The sequence below is a fragment of the Taeniopygia guttata genome, chromosome 11 (assembly GCF_048771995.1).
Source record: "Taeniopygia guttata chromosome 11, bTaeGut7.mat, whole genome shotgun sequence".
NCBI lineage: Eukaryota > Metazoa > Chordata > Aves > Passeriformes > Estrildidae > Taeniopygia > Taeniopygia guttata.
Window position 1 is genome coordinate 12,424,013 of NC_133036.1, and position 18,102 is coordinate 12,442,114.

Below are 18,102 nucleotides of genomic sequence, written 5' to 3' on the forward strand. Positions count from 1 at the left end.
TTTTTCTGTTATGTTTAGTTCTTTTAATATGGGCAGAACTCTTCTATGAGACTGTGGTGGTTCCATCCTCATATGAGCAATGCACACAGTGGACAATGCTCTGAAGTGGCATTTCATTTTGAGACATCAGTTGGTGATTCTAGTGCTACTTTTCCCAGTTAAATTTCCTATAAAAGTTTTTCAAAAAAAAAAGCACCATCTCATTTCTCCAACTCCTACATTGAAAATGTATTTCAAAAACTATATACTCCTATATTCAATCACCCATTTGATCTCATAAAGCTTTTGTCTGATTATCCCAATCCAGGGCATCTTTTTAAGCAAAACTCTTGTATAGAAGTTATATAAAAAGACCATTTCATACATAAATGCACCCTCTCCAGGAGTTTGAAAAGGCATTGTATCACAAGTTAGACTGAGTTTGAGAGGTTTTTTCAGGATTTTTTCAAGGCCTTATAAATGTCATGTTCACCCTTGTCTGTTGATTCCAAGAGACCTACAAGGAGGCAATATTTAGCTGTCACAACCATGGGCCTCAGTCACTTGTTTTTAAGAGCTCTTTTCTCAGTGAAGTCACATGCCTTTTGTAAAGACAGTTTCAGCTACAAAAAGCTGAAAGCATGTATTGCCACCACATGCATTGACAGATGCATGTAGTGGCACTACTTGTATCAAGGTCTCACTGGAGAAGGGAAGGGCTGCCTGTGAAGCAGAGACAATCAATTGCATCAGCTTTGAGACACTAATAACTCAATAATGCAAATTCAAGTTAGGAATAGCCTGACTCTACCATATTTAGAGCTATGCCAGCCTGGTGAGTGTTCTGTAGCATTAAGGCTGTACTGTCCCGAAGAAAGGAAAGTATACTGCTTCATCTCAGTGAGGAGACTGGCAAAAATCAAGACCATTACTGGAGTGGAGGAATCATTTGAAAGTTCTTATAGTTGCAATGGCTTCTGTTTCTGTTCATGAACTGTCCTGTAATCTCTGACAGCTATGCCTGCACTGAGCAGGTATGCCATGGCAGCCATGCAGCCCAATAGGCCAGCAGCAATCTCTGCCCCATGCAGGCTGCACCAGAAGCCCTGATAGCCTTTGCTTTGATAAAGCTGCTCTCGCTCTTTGCACACTGACGAATTATAAACGCTCAGCAGAGAATGGAGGAAATAGTACAGAGCAGGCACTGTGCCAACTGCAATCACTATGTACAAGGTGCATTCAATTAGCAGCCATGCTGGGAAGTGCCACGGGACCTGCAGAACACTAACCAAAAATAGAACACAAGGGAAGACCAGGAGACACCCTCCCACGACCATCGCTGCCCTTGCAATGGGCAGCTTCAGTAAGTAGAAACGTTGGTCAAGCTGCTGGGCTCGCTCCCCATCCGCCCCGCTGAAGCCGCTGTAGGCTCCGCCGTACTGGTAGTAGTAGATGCCCCCCAGGGCGGGGAGGCCGGTGTATCCTCCCGCCGAGCCGCAGGACACGGAGCTGCAGACCAGGATCAGGGCGGCGAGCAGGACCTCCACCATCTGGCACCAGGCTGGAGGGGAGGCCGAGGTGAGTCTGCAGCCACAGAGGAGCGCCCGGGCGGGAGCCGGGCCGGACGCTGCGCTCCGCGCGACGGAGGGAGCGGCTCCTGCCGGCCGCGCTCACCCCGGCCCGTGTGCAGGTACAGGCAGCGGCGGCGCTCCAGCGACCCTGGCACGGCGCGGCTTCCGCGCGGCCCCTCTGCCTCCGGCCCGGTTACGACGCTAAGAAGAGATGATAGGGATGGCAGTGACCCGTCCGGGCCCCTCGCTCCCACCAGCCCGGTCCGCTCAGCCCCGACGCGGACCCGGACCCCTCGCGGCCGCCCGCCCGCTGCCCTCACCACCCGCTGCCCTCACCGCCGGCCCGCCCCGGCGCGTCCCCCCAGCGCGGCACGGGGGCTGCCCCGCTCCGCCATGGCCCGGCGCGGCCCCGCTCCGCCGGCGCTGGGGACGGGGGGCCGGGCCGGGCCGCCCCGAGATACTGCCGGCGCGGTGAACTCCGTCTTGTCCGCTCGCCTCCGGCCCGCCGGCTCCTCTCCAAAGTGGTGGAAGCTCCGACCGGGCCAGGCCCTGCCCCGTCTGAAGGTGCTCAGCTCCCCGGCGCAGGTGCGCGCTCTTCCGGCACTTCCGCACGATTCACCGGCTGTTGGCGTGTGTGCCCACTCCCTTTCGTTTCCACGGACACTGTCCCCGCAGCCCCTTGTGGCGATAACGTCTCGAGGTTTTTCACCTGCCACGGAACATGCTTGTTAGAACCCATTGGAAACTGACTGAATTTAACTAATTAAATTTTCACAATTGTACAAGTTCTACATTTTCCTGTGCTGTGAGTTTTGGTGAGTGTTCGTATTCAGCTTTTCTGCCACCTCGTTCTCTGCAAACTTCATCTGTGCCTTTCTGTTCCCTTATGCAACTCCACTCCCAGCCTCTCTGGGCCTGCCCTAACTCCCCAAACCCATCCTGTGATGCAGTGACTGCACACTCAAGACACAAGTGCACCAGCAGTTTACATCAGCAAAACTGTCTCAGTCTTGTCCTGGCAATACACAGCATTTTGTTGCTTCTCCAGCTGCCCCAGCACAGAGCCTGTCTCCAGATACAGTCACTAACACCTTGGGATCTGTCCTGCAGTGCAGCTGTCAGGTTCCAGTTCAGCCGTTGGCAGACGATGTTCAGGTAATTTTCTTTAGGTATGTTACCTTATATTTAGCCGTACAGAACCAAATAGACCCCTTTTGTGTCTTTTTGCTGGAGGCCACTTCAGACTATATAATGGGACCTTTTTACAGACAGTAATGTCCTGCTGCCAGTCTGTCCTCCCATCCTGGCAGACTCTTTAGCACAGCAGCCATCACCTGCCAGCAGAGGAGGTGATGAATTCTCCTGTGGTTATTGGTGGTGGCTGGAGTGAAGGCAAGTGTCCAGGATCTCACCCATGTACAAGTGTCAGAATTTCACAGGGCTGGTAAGGGCAGAGCTGATTCAGGAAAGGGAGAAAAGTAAACAGCAGGACAATTTGGAAATACAGAAAACTCCACATTCCGAGCAAATTCTTTTATTCAAGAGTTTGACCAAACAGTGCCTGTAAAAGCTCTTTGCTTTTACAGCAAAATAATTGCAAAGAAATACTTTCATTGCATTTAGGAAAACACATTTTTGGGAAAGCAGTTACACTGTAAAGTCTCAGACATAGTACCTGAGTATGTACCCTTAGAGGCACACATTCTAAATTTGTCTCTAACATGCAGAAATACATTTCCTCCATCTGCAAGACTTGTGGCAACAGTAAGACTGTTTTACCCTTCTGTCTCTACAGGAGCAACAGCAATAACCCTATAGACTTACATGGTGAAAAGCCTAAAAACTGCATCTCAGCACTGTGGGAAAACACTCTCCTCAACACTTCACCTGACTCTACAAAGGACCGGAGATCTGAAAATGCATCTTAAAATTTACTTTGGTTGAGGTAAGAGAGAAGGAAAACAATAGAACCATTGCTTCAATGCCCAGTTCAGATAGAGGGAACAGAAATTGTATGCTAAGTTAGAAAATGGAGAATCCATAGGGAGCTTAGGACAAGGAGTCTGGAGATAGTGCAGGTGCTCAGCAGTGTGGCTGTTGCACACACCTGTTCATCAGCATATGTTGCATCACTCGTGTTGATGTGCCAGAAAGCAGGCCTCCTTGCTGGATAGGTTTAAACGTTTTAGCAACCCTTTGTGAACTTTTAGGGTCATGCACAGTGCCATTTTTCTTAGTAGAGCTTTTAACTGACATGAAAGGGACACGAAGAACTAAGTTGGATAAACATGAGTCACAAGAAGGGATGAAATAAGTGTTTCTTATGTGTAGTGTTGCTGCTGGTCATCCAACAAACTGAGATAAAGCTTTATTTGGATTTGTGTGTGATTTACTTGTTCAAAGACAGAACAGGAAGTATTGCTCTGTTGGAGATGTGTTCAGTGTTTTACTAAAAAGTGAGGTACACACTTCAAGATACTCTAGGAGTCTTATTTCTGTTGCTATAATGAGAAATCTTAAAAACGTGCTTTGTGTCACTTCACTCTTGCTCAAAGTACTGTAGCTGAACTTGGTCAGCATCATCTTCTGGGTTCCTGTTCTCACTACAACGAATGCCAGTCAGCAGAACAGAGCAATAGGAAGTTGATACCAATATTAATCTACTGTTTTGACTTCTCTTTGTAATTATTTATTACTATTATTATTTTTGGCTTCTTTGTGTCTAGCTACTTCTGATATCATTGCTGTGCTTAGGGAGGGAAGGATCTGGTTTGGCTTGCCATGGACCAAGAGCTCTCACCTGGTTCAGTGCCCTCCCTGGGAACTTGGAGGATAAAGTGGTAGGAGCAAGTCATGAGCTGCCTCATATGTCTCCAGTTTTAAGCAGCTGGGAGCTGCAGCACAATCACTGCTGAACACCACAACCAGATTTATTGACCGTCCCACATAAATAAATAATCACAGGGACAATGAGTACAGCATGATGACGATAGAGCAGTACTGTAGAAAAGAACTGGAGGTTACTGTGAATGACAAACTGAACTCAAGTCCACAATGTCATCCTGTTGCGAAAAAAACTAACATTTCTAGGGTGTATGAACAGGAATGTCACATAGGACGTGTGAAGAAATTCTTCTGCCCCCACTTCAGCACTGGCTTGGCCTCAGTCTTGCACACTGTATTTCCAGAGGCAAGTGGATCAACTGGGGGGGATTCAGAAGAAAGCAAAAGAAATGTCTAGAAATACAACCTATGAGAAAAAGATTGATCTCATTTGAAATAACAACCATCTCTTAACAGCTTGCAAGCTTGTTAATAGACAGGTATCTAGACAACTTGCAAACTTGTAAAAAACTCTTGTCAAGAGCAGGGAAATGTTTTGTTCACTCTGTTTGCTGTTGGCATAGTCAGGAAACAGCTTAGCTTGAAGCAAAAGGGATTTCTTTTAGGCATCCTCAGTGTTTCTCACACACACTCCAACTCCACTGTTTTATAAGGATATGAACAGTTATTGCAGGTGTGGATTAGTCAACAGATGGTAGGTTTCCATCACTGGGGCTGTAATTCAGTAATGAGAAAGCTGGCCTGTCTGTGTTCTTGTGAGAAGGAAGTGCTGGTGCTGCCCACGCCAGCCACTATAAGCTCACAGAGTCATCTCACCCCACGAAGCCACTGTGCCCCTTTCCACACCACCCCCATTACCTGGTCACTGTTCCAGTGGCTCCAAGGCCATTGGAGGACAGCTGCTATGACATATCATGCAACACCTCAAGTCTCTGAAGTCATAAGTCAAACACAGGATATGCACTTACCTGGATAATATTTATCTGGATGTAAACAGACACAAGTCTGGACAAGATGTTTTCTTTCACTATGCCTGTACTCAGAAACCAGTAATACTCACACATTGTGGAACATTTCTCTCGGCATCTGTAACAGGAGTTGCAAGTCTTTCGTCATGGCTGTTGGGCCTGTAGCTCACTGGTGCTTCCAACTCCCCACAAACTTGGAGTGCACTCTGTGTCTCTCAATGTGCTGCCTATGGACTCAGTGCCCAGGGTGAGCAAGCAAAGGTTCTGTACCTGCTGGACTCTGCCCCCTCCCAGCACCACAGTGGGGAGTGCAGTCTGCTGTGCCCAGCACAGCTGCTGTCAGGCTACTGCAGTGCATTTTCAAGTGCTGGTGTTGTGGGAGGCACACAAGATGCCATAGTCATGGCATTTACATTCCCTAGTTTTCCTGATGGAGGGAAATGGCAAATAGTAGGAGATGGTGCTCACTGAGGTGTGTTAATGCATCTGTTTTCAATCTGCCCAGGGCTTGCAGAGGAGAGTTCTAGGAGGACAGTCTCCCTCCTGTAATGCCCTTGATTTGTGTACTGTGAGAGCCACCTTGTTCCCCTTCCAAAAGAAATGCAGAGACCAGACAGTCCCTAGATGCTAATGCTCTGCTTTCCAAAACCCAGCTCACACAGACGGCAAGAGCATCCTGCAAACCACTTGCAGTACACAGGATGCTTTTCCAGAATAGGCATCCCTAGCTAGACTGTGCAATTTCAGTGTATTTCAGAGTTTTATTTCTGAGATCAAATCAAAATTGATCCTGAATACGGGCAGATAGATAAACTGTAGCAACTGTAAATTTTTGAATTACCCTGTTACTGGCTTTGAGCCACTCTTTATGGATTGTGCCATCTTTCTGGCTCTTAAACACCGTGTTTGCACAGCTTTGGAGAGTGTAGCTGGGCTATTTTGGAGCTGATTTTTCTGCTCTGGTTGTGCAAAGAGGTAACAGGTGCTCATGCTCCATTTCAGCAATTAAGATTGCTGGAGGCACAAGCATCACCATCACTTGATCAGAGGCTCATGCAGATACATGCAGGTTTGGCACAGCAGCCCTGCCTACATCATCAGACAGCTTTAACTCTGAATATATGCATTTTCAGGGTGCCTGTATGACCTGTCTGTGCCTTGTGCCCAGAAAACCTGCTGCAGCGTTACAATGACGCTGTCAAATCAATGAACAGACACAACATTCATGAGAGACATGGAGGCTTTATTGCTATTTGCTCATCTGAGACCTTAACAATAAATTGATTAAAAAAAAAAAAAAAAAAAAGGAGAAAGGAAAGATCATATAATTGGTTATTAAAAGCTGATTCAAGTGTGAATGCAGAGACCAAACAGAGGTTAGGATACACACAAAACCTGAACTGGCTGGTGCTGTACCAATGTGTGAAAGGAGTAGACATAAATTGCTGGAAATAAAAGCAAAATATAAGAAGGCAACAAGTGAAGTGATTTGTTACCGACCCTGGTGGATTTTTATGCGGAGTACTAGTTGGGTGTCTGTCCCTGCACCTCTCAGTGCATGCTGAATTGGCAAAACTATCCTTTTGTATGACCTACCTGCCGTCTGACAGAGACAGGTTTGTCAGTGCAGCAATGCTTGAGCCTGTGCTCTCCTCAAGCAACTGTTTGTGTCTGCAGCTCAGTCTGGAAGCTGAATTGCTTAGTCTTACTGGCTTCACCTCTGCTCACAGAAATGGGACTCTGGAAGCCCTGGTACCAGAGAAAGGCAGTGCAATAAAAAAAGCTGAAGTTATCACTAATTTCTCCTTCCAATGGGAAGGGATAAAAATCAATTGTTCAAGCTACACGAGAAAGAGGGACCTGAAGAGGTATGCACAAGATACCTGTGAGGTTGACCTGCTGGGACAGAGGAGCAAACTACAGAGGGTGGCAAGTCAGTAGGGTGGGGTGTTTGTGGGGAGGATAGGGCCTGACAGTCCAGAGAGATGGCAGCCTTGCTGGCAGAAATGCATCCCGCAGGGTATGGCTGCCTCTTTCACCGCACCATAGAAGGATGGCTTGGCCATATTTCTAGAATACTAATTACTGAGTTGTGTGTTCATGCTTTTGTCCTGTGAGCCCCTGAACAACAAAGGGTGGGAGGATAGGGGCTGCAAATCCCATGTGAAAGCATCTGGAGGAGGACTGGAGTCATGCAGTGAGAGGAGAGGGCCATTGTAATAGCAGGAGAAACCCACTGATGCTGTTGTACACTTCTGTCCTCACCCTGCTTTTCACCAGGTTCTCAGCCTTATGTAACTGAGCCTCCTATGTCTCCAGAGCCACATTTTTCCCCACCTTGGCAACAGACTTGCACTGTGGCCTCCCCTGAACCCCACTGCTGTGTGCAGTATGACGGGTAGAGCTCCAGTTGCGTCAGTTTGGGGATTGTTGCTAGGCAGAGCACACAGCATCGTCCTTGAGGCCTCCCAATGTCATGTTTAACCCTGCCAGGGCTGCAGCGTGGTAAGAGATGGGGCCAGCTGGGGGAAGTGAGAAAATAACCCATAGGTGCTTGGAGAGGGCCTGCATAAACTTCCAAAGGTTACTCATGTCAGGTTTCAGTCAAAAGAATAGAGAAATTGTGCAGCCCTCAGCAGAAGACAGTCCAAACAGCTTCAATACAAGATGTTGCTCTGTGAAAGCGTGCTATTGAAAGGTGCTATTCCTTGTCCAAAGGCCTTGGGGCTAGTTGCAGTGAGAAGTCTACCCTCCAGTCTGGGGCAAAGGATCCTGGTTAGACCTGCTGTCTGCACTCCGCTGCCTTCCAACCTGCCTCCAGCCCTGAATCCTTGGCCCCCATTGTGGCTTCAGAAGTGCCCATTGCAATACGGGGTCCACAGCAGGTCATGGGCTCCCCAGCAGTGTCAGCCCAACCACAGCACTGAGGGAAGGGGCCACTCGTGTCACCTGGGGAGGTGCAGCTTTACTGATGGTTGTGTAGTGAGCATGGGTTGAATGCAAGGCCCTTTATACCTCCTCGGGTGCAGGTAAAAACAGGTAAAATTCACAGTGACCACTGGCCTCTGCAGTGAAGGCATCAGCAATCTTGTTGCTCGAAGGTTGGCAAGTCCCTCTTGTTCCTGAGCAACTCTTCAGTCTCTGGCCATTTGCTGCCATGGCAATAAGGGAACATTTGGAGCAGCCCTTAGAAGGCAGGAAGAGTGCAGATGTATCTAATTTATCCTAGCCATGCAGAAATTAAGAGGCAGGAAGCCATAGGTTCGCGTCACTTAGCAAAAAAGGGCCTTCTGGGAATGGTATCATTTGTGGTTTGTAGTCCCATCGAAGAGGGAAGAATTGCAAGAATTGTATAATTTCTGATGGCTGCCAGAATTATGAGTTTACTTGGGTCTTACAACAACAACAACAACAACCAAAAAGGGAAAGGCAAAAAAAACCCCTCCAAACCAATGACCATTTGAGCTTACTTTAATCCTTTAGGTCCTGGTGCCTCCAAAACACTGGCTAGAGAAATGCTTTCCTCCCTTTAGTTTATTGAGGAAGATGAGTCCCAGTTGTAATGAAGCCACAAACTGCTGTTTGTCAGTTGGTGCATTGGGATCCCAGAAATTCTTAGGTCAGGACAGACTGATGGCTTCCTCAAGCTTTATGGTCCATCAGTCCACTCTCAGTGAATTACAAGGTGCTATTACTGGAATACCTGGACTCTGCAGATTTGCCTCCAGCAGTGTTTGCAGACTGAGGAAAGTGGTGGCAAAGGATGGCAGCCCAGGCACGCCAGGAAGCCAAGCTGTGTCCTTAGGCTGCCTCCTGAAAGAGTTAATGCAGAGCCATGTTCCAGGTGTTTGAAGTGACTACAGTTGCAAAGGGGAGGAGAGGTCATTTTTGGGTGGGGAGAGCAGCCCTCTCTGTGAGCCAATGGCTAAATGATTCAGTCTCAACGCCCAGTTTTGGGGATTATTTCATGGGCAAAAATTCATAGGACTTTCCTCTCAAGGGGATTTGTCCTGGATGAAAACTAGGGACTGGACCTCCAGGCTTGTTGGTGTCTCCCTGTCTGTGCTGTAGAAGGTAAAGTGCTGTGCTCTGGTGCCTTGTTTTTTTCAGGTGGGTAGTGGGGAATTCTTCCCTGGCTGCCTACATTGAAGGTAACTACTGTGCCTGTGTATACAGCTCCCCTTTTCAGAAGAACCATGTGGTGCGGGTGGTGTAAGAGCTCTGCTAGGACAGACTGCATATTTGGGATACAGCCCAGCTGTTGAATTGAGATACATGGCTCATTTCTAGGCTCAGTTTTTTCTGCAGCCCTGCTATATATTTCTTCAGCTGACTTTCTTCTGGTGGAAAGGAAACCCAGAAGGTTTTAGCACAAAAGCTGAAGTCTTGCTTTGTGACCCTGTTAGATCAGCCTGGGTTGCCTAATAATGCACTGCTGGTAGAGTAACTGCACCAGCATGGGGCATCTCTAGGTGCAAACTTCACTGAAACACTGAGAAATTTGTTCAGATAGCAAATCTTGCCTGAACCAGGCAACACTACAGCCCTTCTGGCTCACTCTCTGCATCAAGGAAGAGGAAGCTGTGCTTATCTGCAAGTGTGGAGCTATGCAGGAGAGGGCTAACAGGAAAGGGCCACTGTTTACTGAATTGCTTTTCAGTGGAGCAGAGAAATAGGACAGAATAGAAAGCATAGCAGTTTGTGGCAGGATTACAAGCTAGTGTGCTAGTATTAGCAAAAACAGACTTTGTGGCTCAGGAGGTCTGCCTCTTCTGTGCCCTATCCCTAAATTGCAGGTGGAAATCCCTGAGTCATTATCAGTTTGTAAGTTAGGCTTTTCCTGCCAGTTCATGTTCTGGGTATAACATGCTGGAATGTGTAAGTCACTTTTGTGTCCATTTTTGGGTCTTGGAGGCAGCTGTTCCTGTGCTGTGCCTTGCTTGTTACTCAGTTGCAGGTTGAACTACAGGCCCTTTCTTTGGGGCAGTGCTGCCTCCTGGATTTCCCTCTTGGCCATACCAGTCCTGCTCCATTTCCTAAGCATTTCCTTTTGCTCTAGGCTCTCTGGGCTGGGCTGTTCTCTGCTGACAGAAGTAAAAGTAAGGTCTGACCTCTATCCTGCTACTGCCCAGTGCATCCTGTTAACATTGAAGAAGAACTACCTTTTTGGCATCTGATATTTGATTTATAGCGCTGCATTTCTGTCTGTAGACTGGAGGAAGATACTGTATATGAACACACATAGTGGGGTAGCCCTTGTGTTTGCAGGTTGAGGTGTACAAATTGATGGCTGGGCGGAGAAAGTGGGTGACCTGGTCCTTCTGTCAGTGGAATATTGAATCTGCAGTGACTACAACATACTGCTAATTCTTGACTTCTGGCTTTAGCAGGGCTTTTTACTCCTCAGTGCAGGAGGTCCATGCTAGGTAGGGGTGCAGCTAACACACAGAAGTGCCTTAATCTTTCCCACTGTATTGCTCTCTCACTTATGCATGGGGTTTCACTACATCCTGGCACCAAATACGGCCCTACTTGCTGCTGCTGCTTTGTCCAAAGGCAGTAGGTAGTGTCTACAGCTTTTAGAAGTTTTACTTATGGGCTGCATCCCTAAATGCAACCCCAAACAATATTTCTTGTTTGACATGTGTTAACTAAGCCCAGGAAATTCACTTTGCACTGGCAGCTCTCAGGATGGACTCATACCTGATCCAAGTGAATGGCCATGGAGATCATGCCCCTATGCTGGATGTTCATCTCAAGAACACTGGGAACACCATATCAGCAGGGAAGGTGAAGGGTCGGAAGCCAAGGTGGGCTGTCAGGGCTTCTGAAATGTCAAAGAAGACTTTCAATCCTGTCCGAGCCATTGTAGACAGCATGAAGGTGGAACCCAACCCAAAGAAAGCCATGATCTCCTTGTCCTTAGGTGAGCATAGTCCTGTGGCTGAAGCCTCCAGGTATTTGGATCAGCTGTGTGGCTGACAGATTGCAGGGCTCTGAAGCACAAAGTTTGTGCGAACACCAAGGGATAGGTCAGACAACCACACAGCTCTGTGCCTGTCACAGATCAGCTAGAACTTGACTGTTTTTTCAATCTTTGAAAAGGAGACCCGACGGTCTTTGGAAACCTTCCCACAAATGATGAGGTCACACGGGCTGTGAAGGAGGTTTTGGACTCAGGACAGTACAATGGTTATGCTCCATCTGTTGGTAAGTTGACAAAGCTCATCCACTGAGAGTTGGATGAAGTCATATACCAGCTCCTACCCCACAGCAGGTGTATGGAGCCCACAGACATCTTTCCATTAGCTCCCTACAGCTGTCCTCACCAACAGTCACATGAACACACAAGTATATGTATCCCCCAGATACACCTGTGTGCTCTTTCCTGTGTGGCTGTTTGAGGCCCAGAGATCCTGCAGAAGCTGTTTGCTGCCCTAGCCATTGGGGCAGACAGGTTATCAAGAACCCAGAAGGGCTTGGGACTGTGTGTCCCTGCCATGGGTTACAGCCGAGCTCCTTTCTGATCTGCCTTAACCAGGAGTTTCCTTGGGCTCCCTGACTTCACTGACACCCTGAGCCTTGTTTGCAATTAGTGCCAAAAGCACGCACAGAGCATAGATCATGCCTGTATCATGGGACCCTTCATCTGGTGACAGGGAGAGCTGCCCCAGTGCCATCACTGAACAATGAAAGACATGTCTTAGCTTCCTTCTGGCTTAGAAAACTCCCTGCCTACCTACCACTCTGCTCCTGTCAGTTCTGTCCATGGGACATGCTGGGGCCAGGGTTTGCCTCCCTGCCCAAGGTTTGCCCCTGCTCTTGGCCATCCTGGCCCAGCCTTGGGGCTGCACGGAGCTCAGCCTGAGGCAGGACAGTCTCTACCACCCTGGGACACCACCAAATGGGCTTTCCCCAGATCACAGCAGCTGTGAGCCTTTTACTGGTAAGAAGAAACAAACACTACTGGTAACAAGAAGGAAAGAGTCTATAAAAACCTCCTTTCCATGTCTGAATGTCTTTCCTCAGGCTACCAGTCCTGCCGGGAAGCTGTGGCTGCATACTACAACTGCCCGGAGGCACCACTGAAGGCCCAGGTACTGGTGCCCAGCCAAGGCACTCCCCACTTCAGTACAGTCAGGGTGCTGCTGCCTGCAGACTGTGGGGCATGGGGGCCCTGCCCCAGCTCTCCCTCCCTGCCCAGTTACAGGACTAAAGGCTGGTCAAATCACCTTGTCCCAAGGTGGCCTCCTGCTGCCCTCATCCCTTCCCTGAGCCCTTCACCACCACCCTCCCCAGGAGGAGGTTTTGCTTTCCACCAGCTGAAGTTTCTCTGCTTTCAGTCAGGCCTGGCACTGTCCTTTTGGCTGAGAAGCTCTCCCTGGCAGAGCTGAGCCTGGATGTTACGTCACTCCTGTGTGTCCAGAGTACTTCAGAGTGGTTGTGCTTTCCACTGACCTTTCTGTGCTCTTTGCAGGATGTCATCTTAACGAGCGGCTGCAGTCAGGCCATAGAGCTTGCCTTGGCAGTGCTGGCCAACCCAGGCCAGAACATCCTGGTGCCACGGCCTGGCTTCTCCCTCTACAAGACTCTGGCATTGTCTATGGGAATAGAGGTCAAACTCTATAATCTCTTGGTAAGTAGTGGCAGGCCCGGAAGGGGCAGCCTTGACATTTCTCCTCTCATAAATACTCTGGCCCCACCTGAGAAGTGGGTGAAGGCAACGTGAGTAACCCTGGGTGCCCTGGCACATCTGACCTTGTGTGGCAGGTCCAGTTCCTCAGCTTTTACTTCCTTTTCTCTTCACTTCACTAGCCAGAGAAGGCTTGGGAAATTGATTTGGAGCACTTGGAGTCTTTGGTGGATGAGAAAACAGCTTGCCTAATTGTGAACAACCCATCGAACCCCTGTGGCTCTGTGTTCAGCAGGAACCACCTCCAGGAGATCCTGGCAGGTGAGCCTGCCTGTGTGTTTCTGGGGCTTGGGACATGGTTGCAGTCTAATGTCTGCCCCCATTGCTCATGTCTCAATCACCGCAGCACCACGGCCAAGGGCTTTGCTTCTGACTGACTCCACCTCAGGAATGAGGGCTTGCTCAGTGTGGAGGTGCTGTCTTATCTAGACACATGCAGAGCATGTGTCTTCCTCAAGAACTCTGTGTGACTTGGACTGCTCATTTCTCCCCTCTGGCTCTTCACTTGGAGTGTTCACAGGAGCCCTATGCTTCCTTGTCCTGACAGGGAGGGCTGTGCTGGCAGTCCCCACCCAGCTGGAGCAGAACTAGGCTCAGTCAGGGCAGGGATCCCCAGTGGTCAGGCTCACCAAATGAACAGTCTGTAGGAGGAAGATAGGGACCCTGTGCCCTGAGACAGAGCTTCCCTCAGAACTCTGCCAGGCCCTGCAGACTGCAGGGCAAGTCTGTTCCCATGGAGGATACAGGTGACCAAGCTGAATGCCCTCTCTTCCACAGTGGCATCAAGACAGTGTGTGCCCATCCTGGCTGATGAGATCTACGGAGACATGGTGAGTGTCCGTTGCAGTCCTTTGCACTTGCAATGCTGCCTGTTCTTTTTGATGTACCTAATCCTTGGCCATGGCAGCCACGTTTCTAGAGGTGAAGGACACCTCCACTTCCTTGGGCCTGGGGCCATGCCTGGAGCTCCCAGTCCTTTGGAGCACAGTCCTAGGGGAACCTCTCATATCCAGCTCCCTTCCTCTTCACAAACAGCTTGCTTTTATATCTGTGTGCTTACCATGTTCATACTTTGAAGCTGTGAGTTTTCACCATTGGTTTCCCATTGCTTCCCTGCATCCCTTCTTGTTAAGCCTCATGCTTGCCCCAGTTCTCACAGTAAGAGGCAGGGACAGCCCTAACACGGTCTCCGGTCACAGGTATTCGCTGACTGCAAGTATGAGCCCATTGCAACTCTCAGCACCAATGTGCCAATCTTGTCCTGCGGCGGCTTGGCAAAGCGATGGCTAGTCCCTGGCTGGCGGATGGGCTGGATCCTAATTCATGACAGGAGAGACATCTTTGGTAATGAGGTGAGAACCCCTATGTTGCTGTCATGGCAACAGACTTGCAGAGTCTTCAGTATGTGGATCACCGGGTCTTTAAATGATACAGGCGGGTACTGCTCTTTTGCTCTCGCCTGGGTGTCACCCAATTGTGCTTACCCGCTTCATGTCCCTTCCTTACTCCATCTGCTCCCAGACATGGTCTTCTACCCACATCTACCCTGTAACTCACTCCATTTCTCTGCTGCTCATTAATGTATGCCTTTTCCTTTTTCTGTGCTTCTAACTTCTCAGAGAGCTCCAGTGTGCACTGAAAGTATTGCATTGTTTATCTAGCATGTGGAGTCCATGGGTGGTGTCTGTGTGCTCTCTTACATGGTTTCTCTTAAAAGTAAGAACAAAGCACCTCGTAGTGCTGCCAGTACTTTATCTGGCTATTTTTCAGCTGTGTTACAAGAACAACCATCTACTGCAGTGACCTTTCCACCTAGAAGGCTCTCTGCAGAGGAAGAGGGAGAAGAGAGGACCAAATGAGTGAGCAGAAAAGCTAATATTGATTGTCCTTACTTGGCTTTGAAAGTGTGGATTGTGGGCACAAACCAAAGGGAAATGCAAAGTTGTATTTGGAACAGCTCTGGCTTTACTTGTGTTATCTATATTCCAGCCTGGTTTGAGTCAGATTGGGAAGATCCGAAGGTTGTTTCTGTTGGCATTTCCATCTGAAATGAAGGAACAGAGAATGGCACTGTAAATAATCTGCTAAACCTGGCATATAGTCAAACAAATGTTCTTTAGTACTTTGTATGCTCACTGAAGAGAAGGGTGTGAACAGCCATAGAAATACAGCCTTGGAGCTGTTCCTTTCCTTTAGGGAAACATCATCTAAGCTGCAAATATTATGTTTTCTCAGATCAGGGATGGCCTTCTAAGACTGAGTCAAAGGATCCTAGGACCCTGCACAATTGTCCAAGGAGCACTGGAGCGTATCTTGCACCGAACACCACCTGAGTTCTACCACAACACCCTAAGCATCCTCAAGGTAAACAAGCTGTTATAGATCAAGAAGGGCTGTTCACAGGTTGTTTGGAGGGAGATCACATCCAATTCCAGCAGGAGACATTGTAACGGGCAGAAATACTGACTGTGATAATGTTCAGGCAGCCTAGCTCTGCTGAAGCTGCTGACCCAGGGGATGGAGTTTGGCACTGACTTTCTGAGCTCAGTTCAGTAACACCTGCTGTACTCAAGGCCATGATCTCCTATACTGTTTGCATTTGTTGTCCCTTTATTTGCAGTTGGCAAACCTGTTCATAGTCCCAGTCCAGAGTTTGGCTTCCAATCACTGAGCTGTTTTCTGGAATTTCTCCTGTTTTGAAATTTCTCCTTTTTGCTTTTCAGTCTAATGCTGACCTTTGTTATGCTGCCTTATCAGCTATCCCTGGCCTTCAGCCTGTCAGGCCTACTGGAGCTATGTACCTGATGGTAAGTGAGGATTGCCAACACTCACCCTACATCTGGTTGCCAGAGCTAGTCAATGATTCAGATTGGTACTTGCCACCAGGTCTCAGTTACTGTGCATTTTCAAATTGCCCTGTAAATGCATCCCTTTGTCACCTTAGAAGGCCAGGATATGCTGTTAACTGCTCACAGAGCAGAGGCCAGTACACTTAACCCACTTGCTTCTGCACAGAACACTCCATGATTTGTACTTTTCAAGACAAGGCTGTTTCACCTGGAAATGAAGCCCAATGGCAACTGGAAGCCCCTATAAAACAAGGCAGAATATCATACCTCCTGCAGAAGATGTAGCCTTCTTCATGCTAGCATGCCCGTCTTCTGCCTGTGGTGTTGCCTTTTCTTCTGCCTTTTCCCATGCCTGTTTGCTTTAAAGTTTATAATGTGCTGAAGTTTCCTTTTTCATCTCATCAAGCTGAGTTGAGAAATTTATGACACTTTGACACATTTGAATTTTTTTCCTTTTATTTTGTTAGATCTCATAATGTCTCCAGTTTTGCATTCACTCTTAAAATATGGACTCAGAACTGGACAATACTGCAGTATCTGTCTCACTCATTTCTATAGAAAACTCCTTATCACTTGACCCTGTTTCAAATTTTACTCAGAGCTACACAGGTCATTTTTCTTATGCTTTTTATGTAGAGGCACAACTCTAAGATTCTTGCATACTTATTTTATTTCTACAGTAGCTGGCTGTCTATTTAAAATTAAGTCATGTGTTTATTTTTGTTTTCTACTAGTTCTTTCAGAACTTATGTAAGCAAATTATCTCTCAAATTACCTGTTTAAGAATATTTTAATGAGATGTTTCAAGTCTTCTTTGGTTACAAAGGTCAGTCTGGATGTGGCCCCAAACAAGCTGATCTAGCGGGTGCCAGCCCTGCCTGTGGTGGAGGCATTGGAACTAAATAATCTTTAAGGTTCCTTCCAATCCAAACCATTCTGGGATTCTATAAACAAATTACCATAATAGCACTGTCTTTATGTGAGAGATGGACAGCTGCCTTCTTTCCAAATACTGAAAATAAATATTTATTGAAGATTTTACCACTTTCATGTCATTTTACCAATTATATCATCCTACAAGGATTTATTTTGTTCATAATATTCCAGACCTTGCTATATTTATTTTTATTTTAAACCAAAGCATTAATTTTTTTCTTGCATGACAGGATTATTAATTTATATTGAGTTCTCTACCAAGCTCTGTCTCAATGTCTTATTTATTCCTTTTCACTTCTAATTGGTTACTGTGTCTTTTCTATCAGGTGTTTTTTTATTGAAGCAGCATTTAACTGAAATTCTATCTTTAGGTAGTTAATGACAGCTTTTTCAGAAGCCCAGTTTTCATTTATATGTTTCTGTCTTGAATCCCAGGCAGCCCAAATCATAAGCAAAAATTGAGGGCAGACAGTTGCTTCTTAACTAGGAAGTCATTGGGCCATGTATGTAAACAAGGACACTGTAGATAGTTTTGGTGCCCTTGATTGCTATGTTACATCCCTCTGCTGCAGGTTGAGATAGAGATGGAGCATTTTCCGGAGTTTGAAAATGATGTGGAGTTCACTGAGCGACTCATCTCGGAGCAGTCTGTGTTCTGCTTGCCAGCCACGGTGAGCCTAACACTGAGAGCCCCAAGGAGCTGTGAGGCCAAAGCAGGGTGGGAGAAACTGTAGGGTTTGCAACCCTGAGCTCTGAGGACAGGCTGGGAGTTGTGTATGCAAGTGTTCATGGTCTGTTATAGTGTGTAGGAGCTGGCTGTCAGCTCCTCGTGCTGTGTGTGGCAGTCTCTGGCTCACTAACAGCCCTCAGTCAGGCTGCCAGGATCTTCCCAACTCCAGGCTTGCCCAGTATTTTTCAGCCTGGCAGAGCTGTATCCCTGAAATCCATATACCCCCACACTTCCTTGCTGAAGGTGCTCCCTTCAGAGGAGTGCTCCCACCTATGTTCCTTTCCTCAGTCTATTTCCAGTCCCTCACCCCTCCAGACATAGGGAAGGCTGAGAACATCTGTGCCTTGCATTCACTTCCAACATTGAATATGGCCAGGGCCTTAAATATTCTCCAGCCTCTCATTCGCTAACTCCTCACAGCCCATTCCCTGCACAGTCTGGTCTGCACAGTTCTCGCAAAGTCCTCTGGCCTGTCCCCCTCACAGCATCATGTCTACACAGATGGAGATGAGAGATTTGCTTGGAACAGGAA

At 47.8% G+C, this 18,102-nt stretch overlaps 4 protein-coding genes across 6 annotated transcripts in view; 3 read left to right on the forward strand and 1 right to left on the reverse strand.

Moving 5' to 3' along the window:
* Positions 1-3,485, forward strand: part of PHLPP2 (PH domain and leucine rich repeat protein phosphatase 2) — a 37,637-nt gene extending 34,152 nt beyond the window's left edge. The window contains exon 20 of the transcript XR_012057763.1: positions 3,346-3,485. The gene's annotated coding sequence lies outside the window, so the exon portion shown is untranslated. The remainder of the gene's footprint in view (positions 1-3,345) is intronic.
* MARVELD3 (MARVEL domain containing 3) lies at positions 1-5,677 on the reverse strand. 2 transcript variants are annotated; one of them, XM_072934397.1, is made up of 4 exons: positions 5,455-5,677; positions 2,046-2,259; positions 1,654-1,751; positions 1-1,540 (listed from the first exon to the last, which is right to left on the reverse strand). In XM_072934397.1, exons 1-4 carry the CDS (start codon positions 5,456-5,458, stop codon positions 939-941), a joined length of 918 nt encoding a protein of 305 aa, XP_072790498.1. In that variant the 5' UTR covers positions 5,459-5,677; the 3' UTR covers positions 1-938. The 2 variants fall into 2 exon arrangements, with proteins under 2 accessions (XP_072790498.1, XP_004176291.4); XM_004176243.6 differs by having other exon boundaries at positions 1,887-2,259.
* Positions 3,356-18,102, forward strand: part of TAT (tyrosine aminotransferase) — a 17,822-nt gene continuing 3,075 nt past the window's right edge. The window contains exons 1-11 of one of the 2 annotated variants that reach the window (XM_030282399.4): positions 3,356-3,495; positions 11,046-11,288; positions 11,468-11,572; positions 12,392-12,459; positions 12,840-12,998; positions 13,178-13,316; positions 13,833-13,885; positions 14,255-14,407; positions 15,291-15,419; positions 15,779-15,862; positions 17,413-17,511. In XM_030282399.4, coding sequence (XP_030138259.1) covers positions 11,054-11,288; positions 11,468-11,572; positions 12,392-12,459; positions 12,840-12,998; positions 13,178-13,316; positions 13,833-13,885; positions 14,255-14,407; positions 15,291-15,419; positions 15,779-15,862; positions 17,413-17,511 — 1,224 coding nt within the window. In that variant the 5' untranslated portion in view covers positions 3,356-3,495; positions 11,046-11,053. Of the gene's footprint in view, positions 3,496-9,327; positions 9,437-11,045; positions 11,289-11,467; positions 11,573-12,391; positions 12,460-12,839; positions 12,999-13,177; positions 13,317-13,832; positions 13,886-14,254; positions 14,408-15,290; positions 15,420-15,778; positions 15,863-17,412; positions 17,512-18,102 lie in introns of those variants that run through there. The other variant, XM_002197096.7, reaches the window with a different exon arrangement.
* The window catches only part of CHST4 (carbohydrate sulfotransferase 4), a 17,070-nt gene continuing 14,333 nt past the window's right edge, over positions 15,366-18,102 (forward strand). Inside the window, exons 1-2 of the mRNA XM_072934394.1 lie at positions 15,366-15,419; positions 15,779-15,862. The gene's annotated coding sequence lies outside the window, so the exon portion shown is untranslated. The remainder of the gene's footprint in view (positions 15,420-15,778; positions 15,863-18,102) is intronic.

Excerpts from the sequence above, each read along its gene's own strand:
- MARVELD3 (XM_004176243.6), bottom strand. Across the intron at positions 1,752-1,886 it reads CGCGCCGGGGCGGGCCGGCG|CGTCGTAACCGGGCCGGAGG; the intron begins GTGAGGGCAGCG and ends ATCTCTTCTTAG. Across the intron at positions 1,541-1,653 it reads GTACCTGCACACGGGCCGGG|CCTGGTGCCAGATGGTGGAG; the intron begins GTGAGCGCGGCC and ends CCTCCCCTCCAG.